At 44.0% G+C, this 24,602-nt stretch overlaps 1 protein-coding gene across 2 annotated transcripts in view; it reads right to left on the reverse strand.

Annotated features, from left to right (window-relative positions):
- The window catches only part of CRB2 (crumbs cell polarity complex component 2), a 68,324-nt gene extending 48,088 nt beyond the window's left edge, over window positions 1–20,236 (reverse strand). For both annotated transcript variants that reach the window (XM_060251434.1, XM_060251433.1), the window contains exon 1: window positions 20,003–20,236. In XM_060251434.1, coding sequence (XP_060107417.1) covers window positions 20,003–20,051 — 49 coding nt within the window. In that variant the 5' untranslated portion in view covers window positions 20,052–20,236. The remainder of the gene's footprint in view (window positions 1–20,002) is intronic.
- Between the last annotated feature and the right edge of the window lie 4,366 nt (window positions 20,237–24,602).

Consider the following 24,602-nt stretch of genomic DNA (forward strand, 5'->3'; position numbering starts at 1 on the left):
TTTCTTCCGCAATAAGGGAAATGGAGGACCCTGAGTCCACCTCCATTTGGCAGGGGTTCCCCTCTATAAGGACCGCCACTTTGATTTTATCGGGGGAATCGTGGGGCAAGTTCAGTACCTGTAGGGACGTGGAGTCTACCGCGTGGGACTCCGCGGACTCGTGGTACGTGGTCGGCTTCCTGCGGTTGGGCTTGGCTCGGCAAGCCCTGGCAATGTGGCTGGTCTTTCCGCAGCTCCTGCAGTCCCAGGTCCGGTATTGGCAGTCTCTCCGCTCGTGGGGGCCGCCGCAGCTGGCGCACTTGGTGGCCGGGGCTCTCTCCGACGCTGGTGGTCGGTCGGTCGCTCGGGGGCGTTGGGTCGCTCTGTTGGGTGGCCCGGCTGGTCGGCGTAGCTGATGGGCTTCCTCCTCCTCGGGGCCGTCTTGGTCCAGCTCTCCGTGGTGGGCAGCTTCCATCTTGGCCCGGGGAAACGTTCGTGCGGTTCGTTCCCATGCCACCGCTTCGCTGAAGGCGGCCTGGAGAGTAAGCTCTTCTTTGGCGAAGAGCTTCTGCTGGAGCCTCTCGTCGCGGAGGCCCCACGTGAATCTGTCCGCCAGGGCTTCCTCCAGTTGGGGGAGGTTGCAGTTCCCGGCGAGTTTACGGAGGGCCGCCAGGTAGTCTGCGGCGGACTCGCCCGCGATCTGGTCCCGTTTGTGGAACAGGAACCTGCGAGCCACCCGCGAAGGCTGTGGTGAGAAGTGTCCCGTGAGGAGTCGGATGATCTCGTCGTAGGATTTCTCTGCCAGACGGGCGGGTGCCGAGAGACCCTTGGCGATCTCGAACGTGGCAGGCCCGCAGACGCTCATGAGAACGTCCCTCTTCGCTCCGGCGTCAGTGATCTTGTTGGCCCGGAGGTAGAACTCGACCCGCTCCGCGTAGGACTCCCATCCCTCTGGATTGGTTGGGTCGAAGGGCTCGAGGTAGCCGGTGATTCCGCTTTGGTTGGCCATGATGGCGGCGACAGTCGCTTGTTGCCCAGATCTCCGTCGTAGCCGCTGCGGCTAGGATCCCATCCTCGTCGCCAGTGTAACGTACTCGAAGCGGAGACGAGAGTAGGGCAACATGGTTTATTAGGAGCACGTTGCAAGAGAGAGAACACGCGGGCCGGGTCCCGCTTATGTACAACCCCGGGTACAGCCTACTGGGTTGGTTGGGCCAATCCAGCCCCGTTGAACTTCCCGCCACAGCTGGAGATAGGCGGGGACAGGCTCCCGGCGCTGGGGCTCCTGGGACTGCCCAGTTGCCCCCCCCCCCGTCGGGTCGCATGACATTTCTTGATACACTACAATCAGTTCCCCTGGAGGTAATGGCAACTTCACAGGATGGACTGTATGGCATATTTATATCTTTGCTGAGCACCCTCCACGGGCTGTCCTCCCAAATCTCCAGGGACTTCCCAAGCCAGAGTTGGCAACTCTATCCTGTAGCATACCCAAAGATAGCACTGTGAGAATAAAAAGACTTAGAAACCTAACTGTTCAAATACTGCCTCTGTCCTTTCTCAAAATTACCTAGCAGCAAGGACTCCTAGGCCACTGACAGCACAGACATGACAGCTGCATCAAGAGCTCTCATGTAATTCCCATTATAGCCCTGCCCACTGTGAGTCCACACTGCTGCCAGGTACGTTTACAGCACAGAAACAGAAAGGCAAAGCACAAGTTTCATAGGCTTGAAGTAGGAATGCTAAAGTTCACACTTTATGTCTCCACTTCTCAAGACCTAACTCATAGTACTAGTGTTACGTGTAGCAATAGTAATAACAGCAACATTAATAATTTTATTATATTAAGCATTTTATACCATTAAAAGGTAAAGGTAGTCCCCTATGCAATCACCAGTCGTTTCCAACTCTGGGGTGATATCACATTCATGACGTTTTCATGGCAGACTTTTTTTTTTACGGGGTGGTTTGCCATTGCCCTCCCCAGTCATCTACATTTTACCGAACTCGGAAGGATGGAAGGCTGAGTCAACCTTGAGCCAGCTACCTAAACCCTACCTGAACACTGATGGGATCGAACTGAGGTCATGAGCAGAGCTTGGACTGCGCTTACCACTTTGCGCCGCAGGACTCTTTTATACCGTACCTTGCTATTTTCAAAAATGCACCCAAAGGAGCTTACAATTATAACATTATTGAAACATCAGCAATCAGTACAGTAAAACCATCATGTAAGATAAATATTGGATAAGCCTCAAAATATCAGGTCACCAGCAGCTATAAAAATCATACTTACTCATGTCAAAGACCTACTGGAACAAAGAACATAAGAGAAGCCATGTTGGATCAGGCCAATGGCCCATCCAGTCCAACACTCTATATCACACAGTGGCCAAAATTTATTTATATATATATATATATATATATATATATTGAGGAATATATATATATATATATATATATATATATATATATATATATATATATATATATATACACACACACACACACACACACACTCTCTCTCTCGGCTTGACTTCGCGAACGAAGATTTAAGAAGGATGCAGTAGTCCACGTCTGCTGCAGGCTCACTGGTGGCTGACAAGACCAATGCGGGACAGGCAGGTCCGGCCACAGTGGCTACAGAGAAAAGTCTGATTTGGGGTTGTTGCTGTAGCAGTACGATTCTTCCTCAATCTCCTTTTGTCCTCAAGACCAGCTATGCGTGCATTCTCAAAGGAAGAGACAGCCTGGTGGATGGTGTGCCTCCATGCTTTGCGATCTGAGGCTAGGTCAGACCACTGGTGATGGTTAATGCAACAGGTACCGAGGGATTTCTTCAAGGAGTCATTGTACCTCTTCTTTGGTGCCCATCTATTTCGATGGCCGGTGGAAAGTTCTCCATACAGGGCAATCTTGGGAAGGCGGTGGTTTTCCATCCTGGAGATATGCCCTGCCCAGCGCAGCTGCATCTTCAACAGCAATGCCTCGATGCTTGTAACCTCCGCCCGCTTGAGGACTTCAGTGTTGGTCACAAAGTCGCTTCAGTGGATGTTGAGGATGGTGCGAAGGCAGCGCTGATGAAAGCACTCAAGGAGTCGCAGATGATGACGGTATAAAACCCACGATTTGGAGCCGTAGATGAGGGTTGTCATCACAACCGCTTTGTAAACATTGATCTTTGTGCCTTTTTTCAGATGCTTGTTGCTCTACACCCTTTTTGCCTTTGCCAGTCTATTGTCAATCTCCTTGTCGATCTTGGCGTCTGAGGAGATGATGCACCCCAGGTAGCTGAACTGCTGGACTGTCTTCAAAACTGATTCACCCACAGTGATGCACGAGGGTGATAATCTTCCTGGGGTGTAGACTGGTGGAGAACTTCTGTCTTCTTCAGACTAACTTCTAGGCCGAATAGCTTGGCAGCCTCTGCAAAGCAGGATGTCATATGCTGCAGAGCTGATACCAAGTGGGAGACAAGTGCAGCATCATCAGCAAACAGTAGCTCTCGGATAAGTTTTTCCATTGTCTTGGAGTGGGCCTTTAGTCACCTCAAGTTGAACAGGCTGCCATCGGTGCGATAGTGGATGTAGACACCATCATCGTCCTCTAAATCTACTGCGGCTCTTTGAAGCATCATGCTAAAGAAGATCGTAAAGAGAGTTGGCGCAAGAACACAGCCTCCTTTACACCTGTGCCTATTGGGAAGGGCTCTGAGAGATCATTGCAGTGTCTAACTTGGCCTTGCTGGTCTTCATGTAGCTGGATGACCATACTGAGGAACCCTGGGGGGCATCCTAAACGTTCCAAGATTTGTCACAGGCCGTTCCTGCTAACGGTATCAAAGGCTTTGGTAAGGTCGACAAGGGTCACATATAGACCCTTGTTCTGTTCCCTGCATTTCTCTTGTTGCTGCCTGAGAACAAATACCATGTCGGTGGTGCTCCTGTTAGCTCTGAAGCCACACTGGCTCTCTGGGAGGAGTTCTTCTGCAAAGGTGGGCACCAGTCTGTTCAGGAGTATTCTAGCAAGGATTTTGCCTGAGATGGAGAGCAGGGTTATCCCCCGGTAGTTGGAGCAATCTGACTTTTCCCCTTTGTTCTTATGTAGAGTAATGATGATTGCATCGCGAAAGTCCTGTGGTAGTTTGCCTTGTTTCCAGCAGGTGACAAGTACTTTGTGAAGTGTGCTATGTAGTACTATGCCCCCATGCTTCCAGATCTCTGGTGCGATTCCATCAACTCCCGCTGCCTTGCCACTTTTCAGTTGCTTGATGGCTTTAACAGTCTCTTCTAGGGTGGGGATCTCATCCAACTCTGTTTTCACTGGTTGAAGTGGGTTGAGGTGGATTGCTGAATCTTGAACTACGCGATTGGCACTGAAGAGAACCTGAAAATACTCCGACCACCGGTTCAGTATGGATGCCTTGTCTGTGAGGAGCACTTGGCCGTCTGCACTACGCAAGGGACTCTGAGCCTGATATGATGGACCATATACTGCCTTCAGGGCTTCGTAGAACCCTCCTAAATCACCAGTGTCTACACACAGCTGGGTTCTCAAGCTTGGTCCACCACTCGTTCTGACCATGCAAGCTTGGTCCACCACTCGTTCTGAATGTCTCGAAGCTTGCGCTGGAGGTTGCTACATACAGCGCGAAAGGTTGCTTTTTTCCCGGGACAGGAGGGCTGAGCAAGATGTACTTGGTAGGCAGATCTCTTTTTCACCAGTAATTCTTGGATCTCTTGATTGTTCTTGTCAAACCAGTCCTTGTTCTACCTTGTGGAGAACCCGAGGACTTCTTCAGAGGTCAACAGGATGGCCACTGATGGACCTCTGCTCCATATTTTTATCTAACCCCCTCTTCAAGCTGGCTATGCTTGTAGCCGCCACTACCTCCTGTGGCAGTGAATTCCACATGTTAATCACCCTTTGGGTGAAGTAGTACCTCCTTTTATCCGTTCTAACCCGACTGCTCAGCAATTTCATTGAATGCCCACGAGTTCTTGTATTGTGAGAAAGGGAGAAAAGTACTTCTTTCTCTGCCTTCTCCATCCCATGCATAATCTTGTAAACCTCTATCATGTCACCCCGCAGTTGACATTTCTCCAAGCTAAAGAGCCTCAAGCGTTTTAACCTTTCTTCATAGGGAAAGTGTTCCAAACCTTTAATCATTCTAGTTGCCCTTTTCTGCACTTTTTCCAATGCTATAATATCCTTTTTGAGGTGTGGTGACCAGAATTGCACACAGTATTCCAAATGAGACCGCACCATCGATTTATACAGGGGCATTATGATACTGGCTGATTTGTTTTCAATTCCCTTCCTAATAATTCCCAGCATGGCGTTGGCCTTTTTTATTGCAATCGCACACTGTCTTGACATTTTCAGTGAGTTAGCTACCACGACCCCAAGATCTCTCTCTTGATCAGTCTCTGCCAGTTCACAACCCATCAACTTGTATTTGTAGCTGGGATTCTTGGCCCCAATGTGCATTACTTTGCAAATGGCCACATTGAACATCATCGGCCACGTTGACGCTCACTCACCCAGCCTCAACAGATCCCTTTGGAGTTCCTCACAATTCTCTCTGGTTCTTACCACCCTGAACAATTTAGTGTCATCTGCAAACTTGGCCACTTCACTGCCTACTCTCAACTCCAAATCATTTATGAACAAGTTAAAGAGCATGGGACCCAGTACTGAGCCCTGCGACAATCCACTGCTTACCGTCCTCCACTGCGAAGACTGCCCATTTATACTCACTCTCTGCTTCCTATTAATTAGCCAGTTTTTGATCCACAAGAGGACCTGTCCACATTTCACCTGAAGGCCAGGAGAATACATACCAAATGGAGCTCAGTCAGTTAAGCACTCCATAAATTAAGGGCAATTGCTGAAAAGAGCCTGTCTCGTGCGACTGTGAATCTTATTTCAGATAAGGTGGTATCAAGATCTCAGAGGCCACATCATTACAGAATCTTAGGACAAAGGCTTTCCCAGTTATACTTCAAATCTTTGACTCAATTTGCTAGAATTTGATTTTGGACCCTCAAACAGGACCCTTACAGCCCACTCAATCCCAGACAGAACTTCAGCACCATATGTCAAACTGTGCCCAGTGCATGTCCATTCTGCTGTGCTCACTCACGTACAGCAGCTGCAGTGGTCCTGGGAAATCCATGCTGTTCTTCCCTTCATTTCCTGAAGAGAGGTCAAGTTTTACATGTGTTGAATCACACCTGAGAAGCATATCTTTTTGTAATCACTGTTTTTGGTATTTTGAGTTATCAAGGACCATGGGCACAGACTGTTATTTTATTAATGAGCACTCTGAATATGTAAAGTGAATAATTAGCAGAATGTCTCAATTAGCCTTTGCTCCTAAATGACTCAAACAAAGAAAATTACCACTCTAAGATGAATTGCTTGATAAGTTTGTACGTTGAAATGATGGCATCAGCTCCCTAGCAATGCAGAAATTTCCAGTTTTGACACTGTGATCATAGGGTTAACAGTGGCACCTTGAACTTTTGCTCTTTGTCCTGGTGTGAAAATTGCATTAGACAGCTACTACCATTTCCAGAAAAGAGGCTCTGCACATTTGAGAACACAGATCAGATTCTGATAAACTTCAAATGTGGACACAGTTACATAACCTCCCCTCCCCACCAGCAGTGCAAGTCTAGAATTTGCATTTATACTTGACTTGCAAAGAAATTACTTTTATACTGTGCTGATGCTTCTTTGTATCTTTAAAAAAGAAGTCACAAAGCTATAAATATATCCTAATTTATCTCTTTAAGGTTACTGCACACTTTCAGTTGGAAATTGCAAAGGACACATCAGATACATACGCATAACCTTCCACACAGGCTAACAAAACATATGACATTTCATGGAGTGGAACTCATATAAGAGTTAACTACACTAGAATCAGTTAAAAAATCTTTTTCCAAAACAAAGTCAGCTTGTACCAATGATCTGCAACCTACAACCAAATATGGCTCTTAAAAAAGAAAGAAAGAAAATGAAATCTGTAAAATAGATTGGAGAGGTAAGTGGGATGCTAGAAAGTCCAGTATGTGAAAAGAATAGCAGGCAAACAGTTTTATGGCACTAAAGGACTTCTTGGAAATGCTTTACAGAAAGGGACATGATAGAAGTCAAGATTTGCCAGTAATCCAGTGCAAACCATGCACATATTTATATCAGCGCTCTTATTACATTTATTACTTATTGTTAGACATCATGTGTACCACTTCCTAGTACAGGACTTGCAAAACTCAGTACTTGAGCAGCAGGTTTACGCCAGTGTGGTATAGTGATTACGAGTGCTGACTTAATATCTGGGAGACCTGAGTTCAAATTCCCCACTTTTGCCATGGAAGCTTGCTGGGTGATCTTGAGCCACTCAAACTTTCACAGCCTAACCCACCTCACAAGGCTGTTGTGAGAACAAAATGGAGGACAGCAGAACAGTGTAAGTCTTTTAGGATCCCAATTGAGGAGAAAGGCATGATACAAACGGAGTAAATAAAATGAATAAATAAATTATAGATTATTGCCGAACATTTCAATTATCAGTAATGTTAAGGTATATTTTCAGTTATTCAAACAGGTTTTTTAGACTACCTCCTTGTTGATCTCTTGCTCTGAGTGGTGACATAGTTTGCCTTTTTAATTATGAATGGTTGCTGACCCCTGCTCTGAATAGATGCAGCAATTCAGGACAAGCAAAGAATTGCCTCAATTGTTTTCTTTATAGTACATGTACTTCTCAGAAATAAAAGTTTTTCCCTAAGTAATGCTGAGTAACTAATATTAGGTACTGCCAAGATTGGCTTTCCATGATCCCTGTGGGTTTTAAAAAACAGATCTCTTATGAAGATATTTTTATTTCTGGCACAGAAGAACAACCCAAGAGACTGCAAATCCCAGCTTCCCATGTATATAAATATTCCAGAGGCTACAACCACGGAAGGAATATTGCAAGTCGCAGCATAGGTCTCCTAAAGAGATAGGATTCCAGGTTACTATCACTCCACTGTGGATCAAAACCATGCAATGTTCCAATTAATTGCAAGATGTTTTGAATATCTGCCAAAGATCCTAGCTGCAACTTCAATTCAAGTGCCTGGAACTGGGACCTTGGAGAGTTACTCTAGTTTATGAACACAGGGTTGCCACCTCTCCTGGGAGAGTTAGTACCTCTTTTCCAGTGCTAATAAATTCAGCAGTTCAAAAGTCAACTTGCCTACAAGCTATCAAAGAAACAAAATGAAATTAAACTATTCAACTAGTATTAAAACACTCAAGATAAGTTAATGCCAGTCACATAACAGTCTCTTCAGTCAGCTGATTCTTTTATCCTGCCCCGAGTCCAGTGAACTTGGACAGGGTACATGGTTCTCTCTTACTCTTTTATCCTACCAACAACTCTAGATTATACCAAAAAAGAATGTCTCGGCCACTCACATCTGAATCTGGGGGTCTGAATCTAGGATCCAAAAATCTAGTACTTTATACCATATGCTTGGAGTGTATGCTTACATGTACATGCATGTCAAGCGCGCTCAGTTTTATATAGAAGCATGGCCTCTCAGCTTTTTCCAGTGAGTAGGAGGCAGACAAGACATCATCTGTCACTTTTGTATACACATTTGCTTTTTTCTTAATCCTAAGGCATGACCATATGTTCAGTGGCTCTGACCCCCACCCCACCTTTGGTACCTTAAGTGTCACATTAACATTAGCCATGCACACTACCTTCTGCTTCATTGTCTTCCAGACAGTTCTGATGATAAGCACCCTCCAAGCTGGCCCAAACCCCTCACTTAAAATTCCAAGGAGGAAGCCAGAAGCATTGGGGTTATCAGCCCACTTCCTTTCACGTTCTATTAAAAACAGAGAAAATGCTCCTGAGAAAAATGCAAACACTTATAGCTTTGACAAGATGCACATCTGATTGCTGGTGACTTTCATTGTATAATTCTTCAGTGTTGCTTGCTGTCCTTCAGGATAATGCAAAGATTGCAGGGGTAGGGGGCAAGATGCCTTACTGACATAGACCTCCTCATACGAGACTTCAAAGAGAGACTGAACCAAAACAGAGATGAAGCACTAGAATGAAGATCATGTTCAAATTTAGCCCAGTGATAATCACAGCTAAATGAATTGGTGGGGAGATTCTACCCAAAGCAGGGAAGAGTCATTAAGAGATCTGAATACTGGAACAATTGTTAATGTTTGGTGGTAGGCATTCTACGGTTAAAGTTTTGGAAAGGATTGCCATTTGAGGAACAGAGGGAGATGTTTTAGTACTGTTTATCCCACTTTTGCTCTTACAGGCTCAGAGCAAAGTATATGATTCTCCATTCCACATTTTGTCTTCACAACAACCCTGTAGGGTAGGTATGGCCTGGAAAGATAGATTAGCCCAAAATCAACAAATTAGTTTCATTGTGAGGTCACTCTAGGACCACTCTAACACACTAACCACTCCAACCACACTAACATACCTCTTCAAAATAGCCTTCGCCCATACCGAGCTAAGATAATGTCGCTGTGTATGTTTCTTCTCTTCTACTGAATTAAGATCTATTAGCACCTTAATGTTAATTTTAATGTAACTGCATATTAATTTTACTGTTTTATGTGATTTTATTATATTGTATTGCATTCCTATGTTGTGAGCCGCCCTGAGCCTGCTTGTGCGGGGAGGGCGGGATACAAATAAAAAGTTGTTGTTGTTGTTATTATTATTATTATTATTATTACCACATGGGCTTGTGGTGAGGAGAGGGGAGATATTTTATCTCAGTACCATCAAAATTCAAGTTTCATAGGATTCATCCATGCATTGTTTAAATTATCCTGCAAGAGGAAGGGGGAGCTGAAGTCCTGGAACTCTTTCCTCTAACCTGGTCTTCCTCTCAAACTCAGATATTTTGTTAGTAATGACATGGTAGTAATTATGTGAAATCACTGGATGGCCAATACAGAAATCATATAGATTAAATAGTCAGAAGAAGAAGATGAAGTTCTATTTTCTCTGCTAAAACAAGACCAGGGACTGATTGTAATACAGACCATGAATTGTTAATATTGAAAATTAGAATGAAGTTGAAGAAAAACACCCAAGCATTCATTGTGTCAAAATTTAATCTAATTAACATTCCTGAATAATTCAAAGACCATATAAAGAACAGATTTGCATTACTAATTTCAAATGTACTGTAACCAGAAGAACTATGGGTTGAAACCAGCGATATTGGGTTGCCAGCTCTTACTCAGCTGCTGGTGGGGGATATTTTTTGCATGCATAGGGTGCATGACACAATGACATCCCCTGGAAGTGACATCTTGCACTGAGCACGTCACAGGGAAGGGGTGCTCTAGCATTTGGGTAAAAACTGTATGGCACCATTGAATTTTTTACCCAAATACTAGTGCCCCCTTTGTGACATGCCTGGCATGATGATGTCACTTCTGGGTGATGTCATCATGCTAGGCATGTCAGGCAACAATGGAGCTCCTCAGGGCGGGGCTTCCCCACCGGCCATCTTTGTGCCAGCAGATTGAAGGCCCAAAAATGAAGGCAGCCCCCACCAGTGGCAGGGAATGGGAACCCTATACAAATATCAAGGAAGTATGTGCATAGACTATTCCTGTACCCAACAGAAATAAAAACCTTGATGAAACTCTTAAAATTCTAAGGATAGATGACAAGTAAAAAATGACAGAACCAGAAGTCTAAATGCAACATTCCGATAACTGGCATGTGGCAATAAAGAGAACTATTATAATAACCAGTGTAAAGAAATAGAAGGAAACAGCAACAAGAGATCTGCTCCATAACATCCAAGAAATCAAAGGGAAATTTAAAGCACAATTAGGTATGCTGAAAGATCAACATGGAAATACACTAACAGGACAAAATAAGGAAAAGATAAGAATAATACAATGAAGAACTATATGGAACAAATTAAAGGATGACAGATTCCTTCCAAGAAAAATATTTTGAAAAAAACCCTGCAATTTAAAAAGTGCAGTGAAGGCTATGCTCAAGTGATTGGGAGAAACAAATCACCGGGGGCCACAGAAACAGAATCCTTAACAATCTTATCAAGACTATGCCAACAAATATGGAAGACAAGAGTCACTGGACAAGACAAAGCAAGGAAAAGCTGAAGACAGCATGAAAAGAGGAAGACCCAGCACGAGATGGATTGACTCAATCAAGGAAACCATAGCCCACAGTTTGCAAGACCTAAGCAAGCTGTTCACTATAGGATGTTTTGGGGGTGATTAATTGAGTCGCCATTAAGCTGGAAGCAGCTTGCCAGCACTTAACTAAGAGTTAGTACTTACTCATCCTGCATATGTTTAAGAATTGTTTTTCTTCTCACACTCACTGGGAGCATTGGTACAGAGAGAAGGGGACAGGTACTGATTATGGCAATATAATGGCACATCCCAGCTCAAAGGCCATTCTCCATGTCCAGATCTAGTTTTTGCACAGGTGCAAAAGTAATTGCATAATATTTGTGCAATTTTGTTTGGTTTTCATGCCTATTTCAGAAAGACAAGACCCAAGAGGGCAATCTGTTTAAAGCTCCTATTGACCTGGTAAGTACTTGCCCTTTAGAGTCAACTATATAAAAGGGGAAAGGCTTTGGCCCCCTGAGCAACACACATAGCTAAACAACTACTAGGGGAACTTTGAAAGGAGGAATGGAGTTATGTTTCCATGGCAATGGAAAGGCATGTGCTTATATTAGTAAATCCTGGTTGACCTCTGCTGCCCTCCCTCCTCTCCTGGTCAGCACAAGGGATTAGCTGAAGGGCATTTCTCTGAACGACTCCCAGGAAGGAAGGAACAAGGAGCTGAACAAAGCAGTGATGGGTTGGGGCCCCTCCTGGGAATTTCAAGTAGCCTGTCCTGCTCTTATAGGAAATATTCACAAAAACAGATACTTTAGTTTAACAGCCTCATAACAGTCAAATTCCTGAACTACAATCTGACAGTGGATACAACTCAGGATGTGTGGGGGACAGTGAATCCACTTTTATACAGAGAATCAAGAGAAGCACTAAAGTAAAGAAGGCAATAGTATATGGACTCTTCTATAAAAAGGAATATGGATCTTTAATTCTATACTATGTTTACATTATCATTGCCAGGGAAGAGCTAGTTCAAACCAGAGATGCCTCCTGGATCACAGCTTATTCTCTTGGTCACTGTGGTACAGATCTTTCAGAGGAGCTCTCCGCCATGGGGCTATGGGAACAGGATGCCTTCCTTACGTACTTCACTTGGGAGCACCACATAGGCATGCTTCTGTCTCATTCAGCTCTGATACTACCAGCTCTCAAATATACAGAACAGTGTGAGAGCAGAGTAAAATCAGGAACCAGAGAGAGACATTCCTCCACCCCCACCTGTCAACTTCCCATGATTGGCTAAATTTAATTTAAATTTAATTCCTAGTCATGGGAAACAGGCATATTAACTCACCATGGCTCTGTACAGATTTTCCCATTTCCTTCTGAACTGCACAATCATATAAATGCACAGAGTGAACTGGGCTTCAAATGACTGAAGAGGCATCAGTACTCATCTACTGGGAGCCAGTTTGGTGTAGTGGTTAAGAGCGGCAGACTCTAATATGGAGAACCAGGTTTGATTCCCCATTCCTCCACATGAAGCCAGCTGGGTGACCTTGGGTCAGTCACAGTTCTCTCAGAACTTTCTCAGCCCCACCTACCTAACAAGGTGTCTGCTGTGGGGAAAGGAAAGGAAGATGATTGCAAGCTGCATTGAGACTCCTTTGGGTAGTGAAGGGCGGGGTATAAAACCAACTCTTCTTCCTCATATACATATGAACATCTGCCTTATACTGAATCAGACCCTTGGTCCATCAAAGTCAGTATTGTCTTCTCAGACTGGCAGTGGCTCTCCAGGGTCTCAAGCTGAGGTTTTTCACACCTATTTGCCGGGACCCTTTTTTGGAGATGCCAGGGATTGAACCTGGGACCTTCTGCTTCCCAAGCAGATGCTCTACCACTGAGCCACCGTCCCTCCCTCCACCGTTCCTCCTCCTTATAACCCTTTTCAATGCCAGAGCTTATTCCCAAAACAAGACAAACAGCAGAGAAAAACCTATACAGAACACCTTTTTGCTGAGTTACCACATACTACGACCATACAATTTGAGGGACTGAAAGGCAGAGCTTTCAGTCTGGAGTGTGCAAGTTCCAAGATGAACCCTGTCACCTTAAGCACAATTACAAAAGGGTGTGTGTGGGATGGAAGCAATGATAGGTGCAGGATGTGACACAGCTAATAGGGATTCTTCCACCATGAGTCAGGTGAGTTCATCTGTACCCAATGATCATAAGTTCAACTGCAATGTGGACATTGCCAGTCTTTGAGTTTTTCTTTCCTTTTATAAAATGAACATTTTTCCTAGGTTGTATGATCTAATGGTAAATCAGAAGCAGTAGTATAGAGAATAGGGTTGAAATAAAATGGAATTGTTCAGGAAGATTCCTTTATATAGGGATGAGGGCTGTAGCTTCTTAGTCTGTTTATGGTATGCATTATCCTGTTTTTACTGCATTGTTTTCTAGTTCTTGTAATCCAGATTTCCTCCCTTATTTTCCCCTTTAACAAAAGTAAAACCAGACAGAACAATTTGGAAAATTATTGTTAACTAGGAGAAAGGCCCACTGTGAAGAAAAATATAACGGGCTCTAGAAGGAGGATCTGGGTGAGTGCCCACCACCCTTGCTGCCTTCCCATCCACCCAAGTAAAGGCATTGACTCCCCTCTCCCACCTCAAGGGGAGCTGATCTCTGCCATCAAGAGAGCAGTTGTAAATCTGAGTGGCCTCCAGTGGTTCCCCAGGAGGAAATGGCATTGTACCTGAGGTCCTATCCCTCCTCAAACTCCACCCTCTCCAGGCCCCACCCCTTATATCTCCAGGTATTTCCTAACCTGGAATTGTCAACCATAAATCCTCCCTTTTATCTACCCCTCTGACTTCAGCATTCTATCACCCTTCCTCTCCTTGCAGCCTCTACATAGTTAAATGACAGTCTTTCTTCAAATGGGGGGGAGGGGGAACCAAAGCAGTTTACATCATTCTCCTCTCTCCCCGTGTGATCTGAACAACCCTTTGAGGCAGGTTAGGCCAAAAGTCTGTGACCGGTCCAAAATCATCCAGTCAGCTTCCACAGCAAGAACCTGGGTCTGGCAGATCCTGCTCTGAAGCCCTAACTCCTATGCCACAGTGGCTATCATAGGGGGGCTGCTGCTAAACAGTAGCAAGCAGTCAGACATAGGGTAGCCAACCCCTAGGTGGAGCCACCCCTTTATCTGCCCTTCTGACTTCAGGTTTCCATTGCCTTCCCCATCCCTACAGCCTCTACATATGACAAGGACAGTCTTTCTTCACAGTGTGGGTGGGGGAACCAAAGCAGCTTACATCATTCTCCTCCCCCCTTTTTGATCTGAACAACAAGCCTGTGAGGCAGGTTAGGTTGGAAGTATGTGACTGGTCCAGAATCACCCAGTCAGCTTCCACAGCAAGAACCTGTGTCTGGCAGATCCCACTCTGAAGCCCTAACTCGTATGCCCTCCTCAAACTCCAGCAATAGAATCTCCAGGAATTTCCCACCAACCTGGAAAGATATCACTAAAGGCCGCTGGGTGAGTGCCCCCCCACCCTTGCTGTCTTCCAACCCACCCACGTGAAGCCCCCCACCTCACGTCCCCCCACACCTCAAAGGGAGCTGATTTCTGTCATCTGGAGAGCAGTTGTAAATCTGAGTGATCTCTAGGCCCCACTCTTTAAATCTCCACAAATTTAATAACCTGGAGTTGGCAACCCTGCAACCTCTACATAGGAAAAAGGCAGTCTTTCTTCACAGAGGGGGGAGGGGAACCAAATCAGTTTACTTCATTCTCCTTGTTCCTCTCCCCGCCCTTTGATCTGAAAAACACCCCTGTAAGGCTTCCCTATCTCCTTCTCAGGCAACCACCCTGGGACGAGGCCGAGGGGAGGAGGGAGAGAGGGAGATAGGAAAGAGGCAAGAAAGACAGTAACGGTGAGACAGCCATGCCCCTTTAAGGTGATGCCAGGCTCTCTGGCTATTGCAGTGGCCTTCAGAGGCTGCGTGTGCTGGGAGGCTGTCTGTGTGGGTAGTTGATAAGGCCTTTCATGAATAGCTCTGCAGGCCTTTCTGGGGCCAGTTGACAGAGAAGAGTTGGAGATGTGGCTGTTTCTGAGGTAAGACTGCTTTTGGCAGTGTGTTCAACATTCCTGGGCCAGCAGTAGGTGGGGGCAGGGAGGCCAGAGATGGTGACTGATGCCAATAGTGCATTCCTGCAGTAACTGCCAGATCTAAGATTGGTTGCATTTTACTGACAGAATCAGCTTTGCTGGCTAGCAACAGCCATTCAGGCAGGAAAGAGGAGCGGACTTAACCAATGGCACAAAAGTACTCTTGACTGATAGTTTGACGGGCCAAGGCTTGTAACGCACAGTCCCATCAAGCCCCAACAAATCAGGATGGGCAAATTTGCTGCCATAATAAGGCTTTTATTATCTTCTATGAATGATGACTATGATGATGATTGCTGTTTGAGTTCCCAAACATTTTATAATCCAGTTTTTGCATTGGTCCTAGTATGTCTTATACTTTTTTATTGCATTGTTTTCTAATTTTGTAATTCTCCTTGAGAAAGGTGGACTTAAAATGAAGTAAATCAATCAGTACATTAAAAGATACATAATAACCTGCTTGCTGGACCTACCTGTGGAACTAATGAGAACTGTTTATTTATTCAGGGATTTTTTTGCCACCTCTCCTAGGGAAGTCACCCAAAGCAGTTTACAAAATAACATAAAGCATAATACTAAAAGTCATGAAACCCAGCATTTAAAAACCCAGCCGGTGGGGAGGGAGGACAGCTTAACTGCTTTAATAATTTTCAGATTAAATGCACACTATAAAATAATGTTAAAAGATCAAACCCTTTATTAAAAGCCTTGGTAAACAAAAACACACTGGTCTGGCACCTAAAAGACAGTAATGTAGGTGTTGAGCAAGCCTAAAGATGAAGGGCATTCCACAGATGAAGTGCCACTACTGAAAAAGCCCTGTCTCAAGTTGCCACATGCCTCAACTCTGAAGATACAGAGAGAAGGGCTTGTGAGGCAGCTCTTAACTAGCAGGGTGGACAACATGGGAAGAAAGAGGCAGTCTTTCAAGTATCCTGGCCCTAAGCCAATTAGGGCTTTAAAGAAAAGAATGTAATAGGGACTGCAAACTACCCCTAATTTGTTTGCAAGTGTGCTAGAACCAGTGCATCCCCTCCCCAAAAAACTCCTCTGCCTGAAAATACCTTCATTGAACAGAAGAGAAAGGTTCACTCTTTCAGGTTCCAAAGTTAGAGTTTAGTGGCACTTTTAAGACCAATAAAGTTTTATTAAAGGTATGAGCTTTCCTGTGCACACACTTCTTCAGTATTCAAGGTATTCAAGAATACCTTGAATAAAAGTTTGTTGGTCTTAAAGGTGCCACTGGACTCTAGTTTTATTTTATTGCTTCAGACCAACATGCCCATCTGGATCTATCTTTCAGGTTACAACAGGCTCACTGCTTCTGCAGAGGCTGCTAGTACCAAAATCAGCACTGAATATTTACAACATCATTAAATACAGCATGAAGGGTGCTCATCATGAATAGGAGACTCGCCAGGTGTACATTTGATCGTCTGCCACTGCTCTTATTCAGCCTTGGAGATGAGACCCTTTCTATAATCATATTTCCAGGAGGTTCAAGGAGGGAGTGAGACAAGGCCCATAAATCCACATTGGTTTTACGGTTGTCTTACCTAGGCTGCCCTAGAAGCTCTTTGATCTGCCACTTCCCACTGTGGCTCTGCTTCTCCAGAAACACCCCACCCCCTTCCTAAATGCTCCTTTAAGATGACCTTCATGCTTTCCATCCTCTCTGATCTCTAGGCCACTGCTACACATCAAACACGGAAATGGGATCAAGGGGGGGAGCTCTAGTGTGTTCAGGTTAGTTATACAGGCTTTCAAGCTTTAATGCTAAATCCAATCTAAATACACTAGCAGTTACCACAGGCAAATTAGCCACTTAGGAAGGAACACTACGGCAGGGACACGTCTGAGCTCTGTTCAAGGTATCTACATGGTAGCCGATCAGACAGAATCAGATTTACCCCACAACTGGAAGGACATATGCCCTTGGAAGACAACCAGAAGGCCTCAACTGGGTCAGAAAGGAGTCCCTCACTTCCTGTCAGATACTGGAAAGCAGGCACATATTTAGTGTGTTCCATGCTGGCTACACAACTTTGAGCCCTAATTACAGGAGCTGACTTTAACCATTAAAGCCTTTCATGGTCTGTGATCCTCATATCTTAAGGATCTCCTCTCACTATGTGAGGCTCCTGCCAGCTGCTGTCTGGCCAAAAGGACTTGAGTACTGGGAAACTCTATAGCAGATCGATAAAGTTATAGCTAAAGAACCTTTAAAACTGTGACTCTCTGATTTGGAACCACTTCCCTGAAGTTAGAAAATGTACCAATCAGAATACAGATACATACATACACACACATCTTGTCTCTCAACATAAAAAAAATTCCAAGATGGCTAAGCCTTTGGCTGGCTTGGTTTTTAACTGGTTGTCTTTATGATGTTGTTTTATATTTTATTATTTTACTTACTGTTTTAAATTATGTTTTGGTTAATTACATTTTACTTCTTTGTAAATTAGCTTGGAAAAGTAGTATGTTAGTTTTCAAAATGAATTTAAGTAAATTATATAAGAATTACAAGAAACAGAGTTGTGTGCTATTTAAATACACAAATGCAAAAAATGGAAGTAGGAGTTGAACACAGACAACTCATAATGCATGGGTTTGGTGTGTCATCCTTCTGCCACCTCAGCTGACCCTGTAACTCTCCTGTTATGACCATGAGATCAATACAGTCTGTGTGCTTCTGGTAACATACAAACAGTAACTTCGCAGCCATGTTCAGACTCCATTCTAGAGAACTACAACAGATTGTTGTGGTGCACACTAAACAGGTCCCAAATTTGGTGTACCCAACAAAGCAAGATGGAGAGAAGCTCCAAAGTGAACTCAGAACTGTCCCTCGAGCTGCCAGATTCCCTCAGTCACCAGTGGGGGGATGGATGGTAGGATTCCCAGATCCAGGTTGGGAAACACCTGGAGATTTGGGAAGAACAGGGACTTCAGTGGGGTGCAATGCCATAGACTCTGCCCTCCAAATCATCCATTTTCTCCAGCGGAACAGATCTTGGGGGACTTTAGGTCCCATCTGGAGAAAATTATCAGCTACTGATTCATTCACTGCAACTTTTGAGCTCATTGCTTGACTTTTTGAAAACGTCGTGATATGACGTGACCCCAGAGTCAGAAACAACTGGTGCTTGTACAGGGGACTACCTTTTTTCCTCCTGCCTTATAAAATGGGGATGATCACAATCATCTAATTGTGAATACGGGATTTTTGAAAGGATTGGAATTTTCTCTTTTGTGGAAACATGAACAAGTGAGGCAAACACAGTGATTTGTAGGGTTTTTTGGGGTTTAGTAAATGTGATGAATGTTTTTCAATAGCACAGCAACCCTTCCAAACTCTGAAGTGATGACCAGCCTCCTGTTATTATGAATGCAAAGAAAGATCACCCCAATAACAGCCCTACAGCACTCTGACCCATTCATGAGCAATACTGCATGCTACAGGCCCTCTTTTGGCTACAACACAAAGCCTCCCACCATGGCTTCACACGCTTGTTCAGTAGCCATGGTTACCAGACACAAAAGCACCCCTGCTGTGTCCCAGTAACCAGTGGAATTCCAGGCACTAGGAGCCAGCACATCAAACAAAGGAGTGGGTATGAGGGATGAGAGGGAATTTTTCAACAAAACACTTTCCCCTCAGTTCCCGAGTCAATGGATGGAGAAAATGAGAGCACCGCTCAAGCAAGGAAAATGAAAGGATGAGGCAAGTAAGCAAGATGCTCACACTTGTGACTAGGGGGGAAAGAACCAACAGCATCAGCCCAAAGTATGCCTTTTTCTTCCTGACTCTTTCCAGTGCAGAGCTGCTCCCTGGCATACATACTTTTTAGTTTAGGTGCCTGGTAACTCCAAGGCAGGCAAAGGAAACCTGTTTATCCCCAAATCTCCCTTTCCAGTGAAAAAGCGGTGGAAGTTCCTTAGGTGACCTTACAATCCCCAAATGATGAGAGCAATAGTCTAGGCCAAGCCTTTCACCAGTAACAATTGCAAGTGTTATTCCAAGAGGCCATAAATTGCATGGCAAAATAACTGAATTTTTATTTTGCCTGATCCTCTTCAAAATCCTGAACTTTTAACTAGCTGACATATCAAGTATTTATCTCAAGATGATCCAGAAAATATTACCAAAACCAATTAGTTTCTAAAGCAGAACTTTGTTTTGCAATCAACATTATGCCAGTATGTTTCCAAAATGTTTTTTTTCTTTTTGCTCCATCTTTCTCACATTTTGCCTACCTGTTCAGTGCCCCCTTCTATCTCCCTCCACCCATATTCTAAGAATCTAACGTATTAGAAACCCGTTCACCAGGTTATTGGATACATTTTTTTTTGCCAGAAACCACTTTCCTAATAAATGCCCCCAGCAAGTCATCTTTTCTTCTATAGAACTCTGCAAAAAGATCAGTTTCCAAGCAGTATTATCAAAGCAAGGGAGCATTTTTACCCCACAGATTCAAACCAATTTGAAACTACCCTACATTTGTGCCTAAGGATTTTGAGAGACCTTGCTGAACAGAGGTTCCAGGCAAACCACCAGAGCCAGTAGTTGCTTCTCCACCCAGTGTTTCACCACTGCTGCCACACAAGCCACTGATACCTGAGTATGTCCCAGTTAACTATTGAGTAAAAGCAGGTGCTAGAACTTCACTTACCCCAAAGCCATAGGGAGAGAAACAGCAGCAGAGCAGCACTGAACTTCATGGCAGGCTAGAAGGACAGCATATATCTATCCCTGATCAAAAGCAATCTCAAAGGCCGGGTCCTGGCCACGATTGCTGGTTCTCCCTACATCCCAGACTTAAGAGACAACCAACACCACACTCTCAGATGCTGAGACGCTGGCTGAATCCATGCTTTGCACTAACAGGCTGGACAGACTCACTGTCCATTCGCCACCCTACTGGAGTAAAAGAAAAACACAGCCTGGATCTCACGGACTGGAGGGATAGAAGAGAGTCATGTGCCTGATACTGCCCAACGCATCACACAGTTAAGATTGCTTCCTTTTTTAAAAAGAGGGAAAAAATAACAGACTATGTTTGTGTCAGCTGCTTGATAGGCAGGAGAAAAGTTAAGCTTTTCTCTTCATTCTGGAGAAAGCACATTGTTGATATTTGCCTATTATGCTCTGGTTAACTGGGCAGAATGCTGCTGAAAAATGACCATGGTAAAGCAAAAGAGAAAATATATCCTTTCCCTCCCCCAGATAAATCCAAGACTGATAACTGGTGCTTCAGAGGGATTTCGAAATACGTTAATTTAACACACTGGAACACATGCAGTGAGGGGGTAAGAACTTGCAGAGCAAAAAAGCTCTAGATTAATTAACATTGCCAATTTAAGGGAGTTACATGCTTTTAAGCCCATTGATTTCAAAGGGCTTAAAAGGATGCAACTCTGCTCAGGATTGAACTGTAAAACTATGCAAGCCAAACAGAAGGTAAAAGGAAGAAAAATAAATCTGTGTCATTTCCCAGTATAAGTAGGAAGAATGGGAGGAGGCCTTCCTGATCTCCAATATGTTTGTTCTTGAATATGTAATTTAGATCTCTTTTTTTATCAGAAGTTTGAGAGACTTGCCAGATGTGCCTCAACAAGGGCCAAGGTAGAGGTGATACCATCCTTGTGTCTGCCATGAGGACGATACCTTCATTTTAAAATGATCTAAAGATAACATGAGGGTTCAGTCCTGATCCTGCCATTTATAATTTTAAAATGCTGCAAGGGCCCAATCCTGATCTGGCCCACAGTGCAACAGGCTTAAAGCACTTGCCTCCCTCCCACACGCACACCCAAAGCCTTTTCAAGTACCAAAATGGCCACACAGATGCAATACCCTTGAGGCTGTTTGGCGCTTGAAAAGGTGCAGGGAGAAAATCAAGAGAACCTTAACCCACTGCACTGTGGACCATATCAGGACTGAGCCCTTGCGGCATTTTTAAATGGGAGCAGCGTTCCTGTGACAGACACAAGGATGCTGTCAAGTCTAGTTTGGCCCCAAACTTCAAGATTGAGCTGGGATTCAAATGTGCAGTTCTCTCAACCAAATTTAACTTAATTGACCTGCAGTTTTTCCAGCATATCTAATACTTGTTAGAAGCTCTCAAACTGAATTCGTAACTTCACTCTAGCAATAATATACAGAACACATTTGCCTGCAGGCGCTTCCCATGCCATAAGTTCTATTATTTTATCTAGCATCTAATTTAGTTGTGTGCTTCTTACTAGATGGCCAGTGTAGTGTAGCGGTTACACTAATATCCAGGGGCCCCAGGTTCGAATCCCGACTCTCCCGTGGAAGCTAACTCGATGATATTGGACTGCTTACTCTCTCAATCTAGCCTAATTGACAGGGGTGTTGCTGTAAGGATAAAATGGAAGTGATGAGAACAAAACCAGGATATAAATATTTATTTATTTGTTGAGATTTCTATCCCACCCTCCGCCACAACAGGCTCAGGGCAAGTCACAACAAAGTAGTAAAACAATAAAACAATCCAACATAATTCCAAAAAATCTGATAAATTAATTTGTGAATGATGGCAGTCCCAAAAAATTCCCTACATTGGGTTTATTTTGCCTGTGGGTTCAAGACTGGCATAGATAGATGGAACCAGGTCACTGACTATGATGACAGATGATATAATGTGCAGCCTCAGGCAGGTTGGAGCAGGGGAGACCAATGGAAATGAGACACCCGCTGTCTCAACCAAAGGCTTTACATAACAGCTGTTTTACAGGCCCTGTAGAACTGTAATAAGTCCCACCTAGACCTGACCTCAAGAGGGAGCACGTTCCATCAGGTCAGAGCCAGAGCTGAGAAGGCTCTGGCCCTGGTCGAGACTCATTGGACATCTTTGGAAATGGGGATTGCCAGGAGATGTTGTTGAGATGAGTGTAGAGCTCTGTGAGGGAGATATTGGGAGAGGCGGTCTCGCAGATATGTCACCTTGAACCTGATCCAGTATTTAATTGGGACTCATTGCAATTGGCAGAGCACTGGCTGAATGCGCACCTGCACAGATATCCCAGTCAAGAGGCAAACCACCACATTTTGCACTAGCTGGAGTTTCCATGCCAAATTCAAGGGTAGCCTCACATAGAGTGAGTTGCAGTAGTCCAACCTGGAGGTGACCAGGTTGTGGGAGGAGAGATAGGAAACTGGTTGCCTGACCAGCCAAAGGTGATAAAAGGTCATGGCTCTCCATCCCAGGTACACAACTCTTATGTACAATATACACCTCTTTTAGCAATATTTGTGGCAAGTACAGGTAAGTCTAACTCTTATCTTCCCACACCATTTTATGAATTGTTTGAAAGCTGGGACTATGCCCCAGCAAAAAGGATCTTCTTGGAGTTATTATATATGTAGATGAGAAAGTGTGTTGTTCAACATATACTAGCAGCAGTACAGCACAAAAGTAGGGCTGCCAACTCCAGGTTAGGAAATTCCTGGGGATTGGGGGGTACAGTCTAAGGAGGGCGGGGGAAGGAATCCAGTGGGTACTACTGTTCACCATAGAGTTCACCTTTCAAAGCAGCCATTTTCTCCAGAGGTACTGATCTCTATAGTTTTGCAAACTACTAAATAATTACTTTGAGATTTTAAAATTTTTGTTCTAAATATTTTATGTTGGAGGCAAATCTCCCCAAATTATTAAATCTTGCAAATAACTTGTCATGATTGTACTTTCTTTTCTTGTGCAACCACCATGGCTCCAGCACTGTTCTCCTCCTTATAAATAATTTAGTAGTATCACCACATGTTTCTGGCTTGAATAGGCTGAGCAAGGCATCCTTCAGATAGGGAAATTCATATAGTCACAGCGGTAATCATCTTTTCCCTCTAGGAATAGAGCATCATCATAATTTCATCCAGCACAACCCCCTACAATGTCAGAAACAGAGCGTGTTTCCTTCCAGGTACCACAAAGCAAAGAAATCCACTCCAGATTTTCCAGTGATAAAATCTAGGCCAATGAGGACTCAAGGATGTCCTGGAGAAGGGGGGCAATTAATAGATTAAGAAAACCTCAAAAGGTATATTGTGAAGTTTGAGAGGAGCCAATAATCCTTCCCACCCCATGCTGGTTTACATGGGCCATTCTCAAACTTTTTGAAGCTCATCCTCCTAGGTGTCCTGCACCATTCAGGAAAGAGAAGATTCTAAGAAAAGCATCCATATCAGTTTGGATGCATTCACTAGTTTACTTTGACTGTAGTTTTGACTATATTGTCAGGACAAATATATATGTAATCATCAAGTGATTTAATGATTCATACAAATGGTTTCAGTAATCACAAACACCCTATAAAGTCAGTCAGTAGCACTAAACCAATAACCCCATGTCACCAGGAGAGAAAGTCAAGCTATTTATTTAAGCACTGATTAATGTATCTTACCCTCTCAATTGGAATGGCTAAGACAAATCCCAACAAAAATTAACATATATCAAGAAAATAAAGCAAGGGTACCCATTAAAATGAGAAAACAATTTAAACAACAGATATTAGAACAGTCTTATCTCATGACATCAGAGTGGAGAAAGATGTGAACACATACCAATTGTATTAAGATCTAACAGTAAAAAATCAAAACTTCAGAAAAATAGATAATGACAGGGGCAAAACAAAAGGAGGGGAAAGAAAGAAATAAGGGAAAAGCCAAACCCCTCTCCCCCCCCCCCTTTCCTCCCCCCCCCATCTATACTTTTTCAGATATAAACCACTTTTTGTGTAGGGCATGTTCAATGAAATTGTCCCCATCAAGCATCTCCATGGGAGGGCAGGGGTAAAAGAAGCGAAAAGGATCACAACTACATAGGAGTAAAACTGCTAAATTGAGGAGGAAATTGAAATTCTCCCTGTAGGTACACCCATTGTGTTGACAACTGCTATGTGGAATGTGGCTGTAGGCAGAAAAACACCTATTGAGAATGTATAGTTTAAGGAACCGATTTCCTTTTGATGTTTTGGATACATTTACAAACACGTACTCCTTCTTGCAACAATTCTGTCTGATAGCTGGTGCCTAGGGTGCATTGGAAGAAACACTGTGTGTGGGGAGGGGGGATTTCTAGCTAGATAAAGTAGATTAGATAAACCAGGAAGGGTCTTGCAGCTAAACTCTGTTAACCTTTGACAGCTAAACTTCTCTACCCAAAAGAATTTAAGTCTCCACTCTCCAGTCAGATATGTTCTCCCTATCTTGACTGCAGCTGGCATATGATGCCATTTTCACAAACAGTTCTT

This window comes from Heteronotia binoei, chromosome 12 (assembly GCF_032191835.1).
Source record: "Heteronotia binoei isolate CCM8104 ecotype False Entrance Well chromosome 12, APGP_CSIRO_Hbin_v1, whole genome shotgun sequence".
Lineage (NCBI taxonomy): Eukaryota > Metazoa > Chordata > Lepidosauria > Squamata > Gekkonidae > Heteronotia > Heteronotia binoei.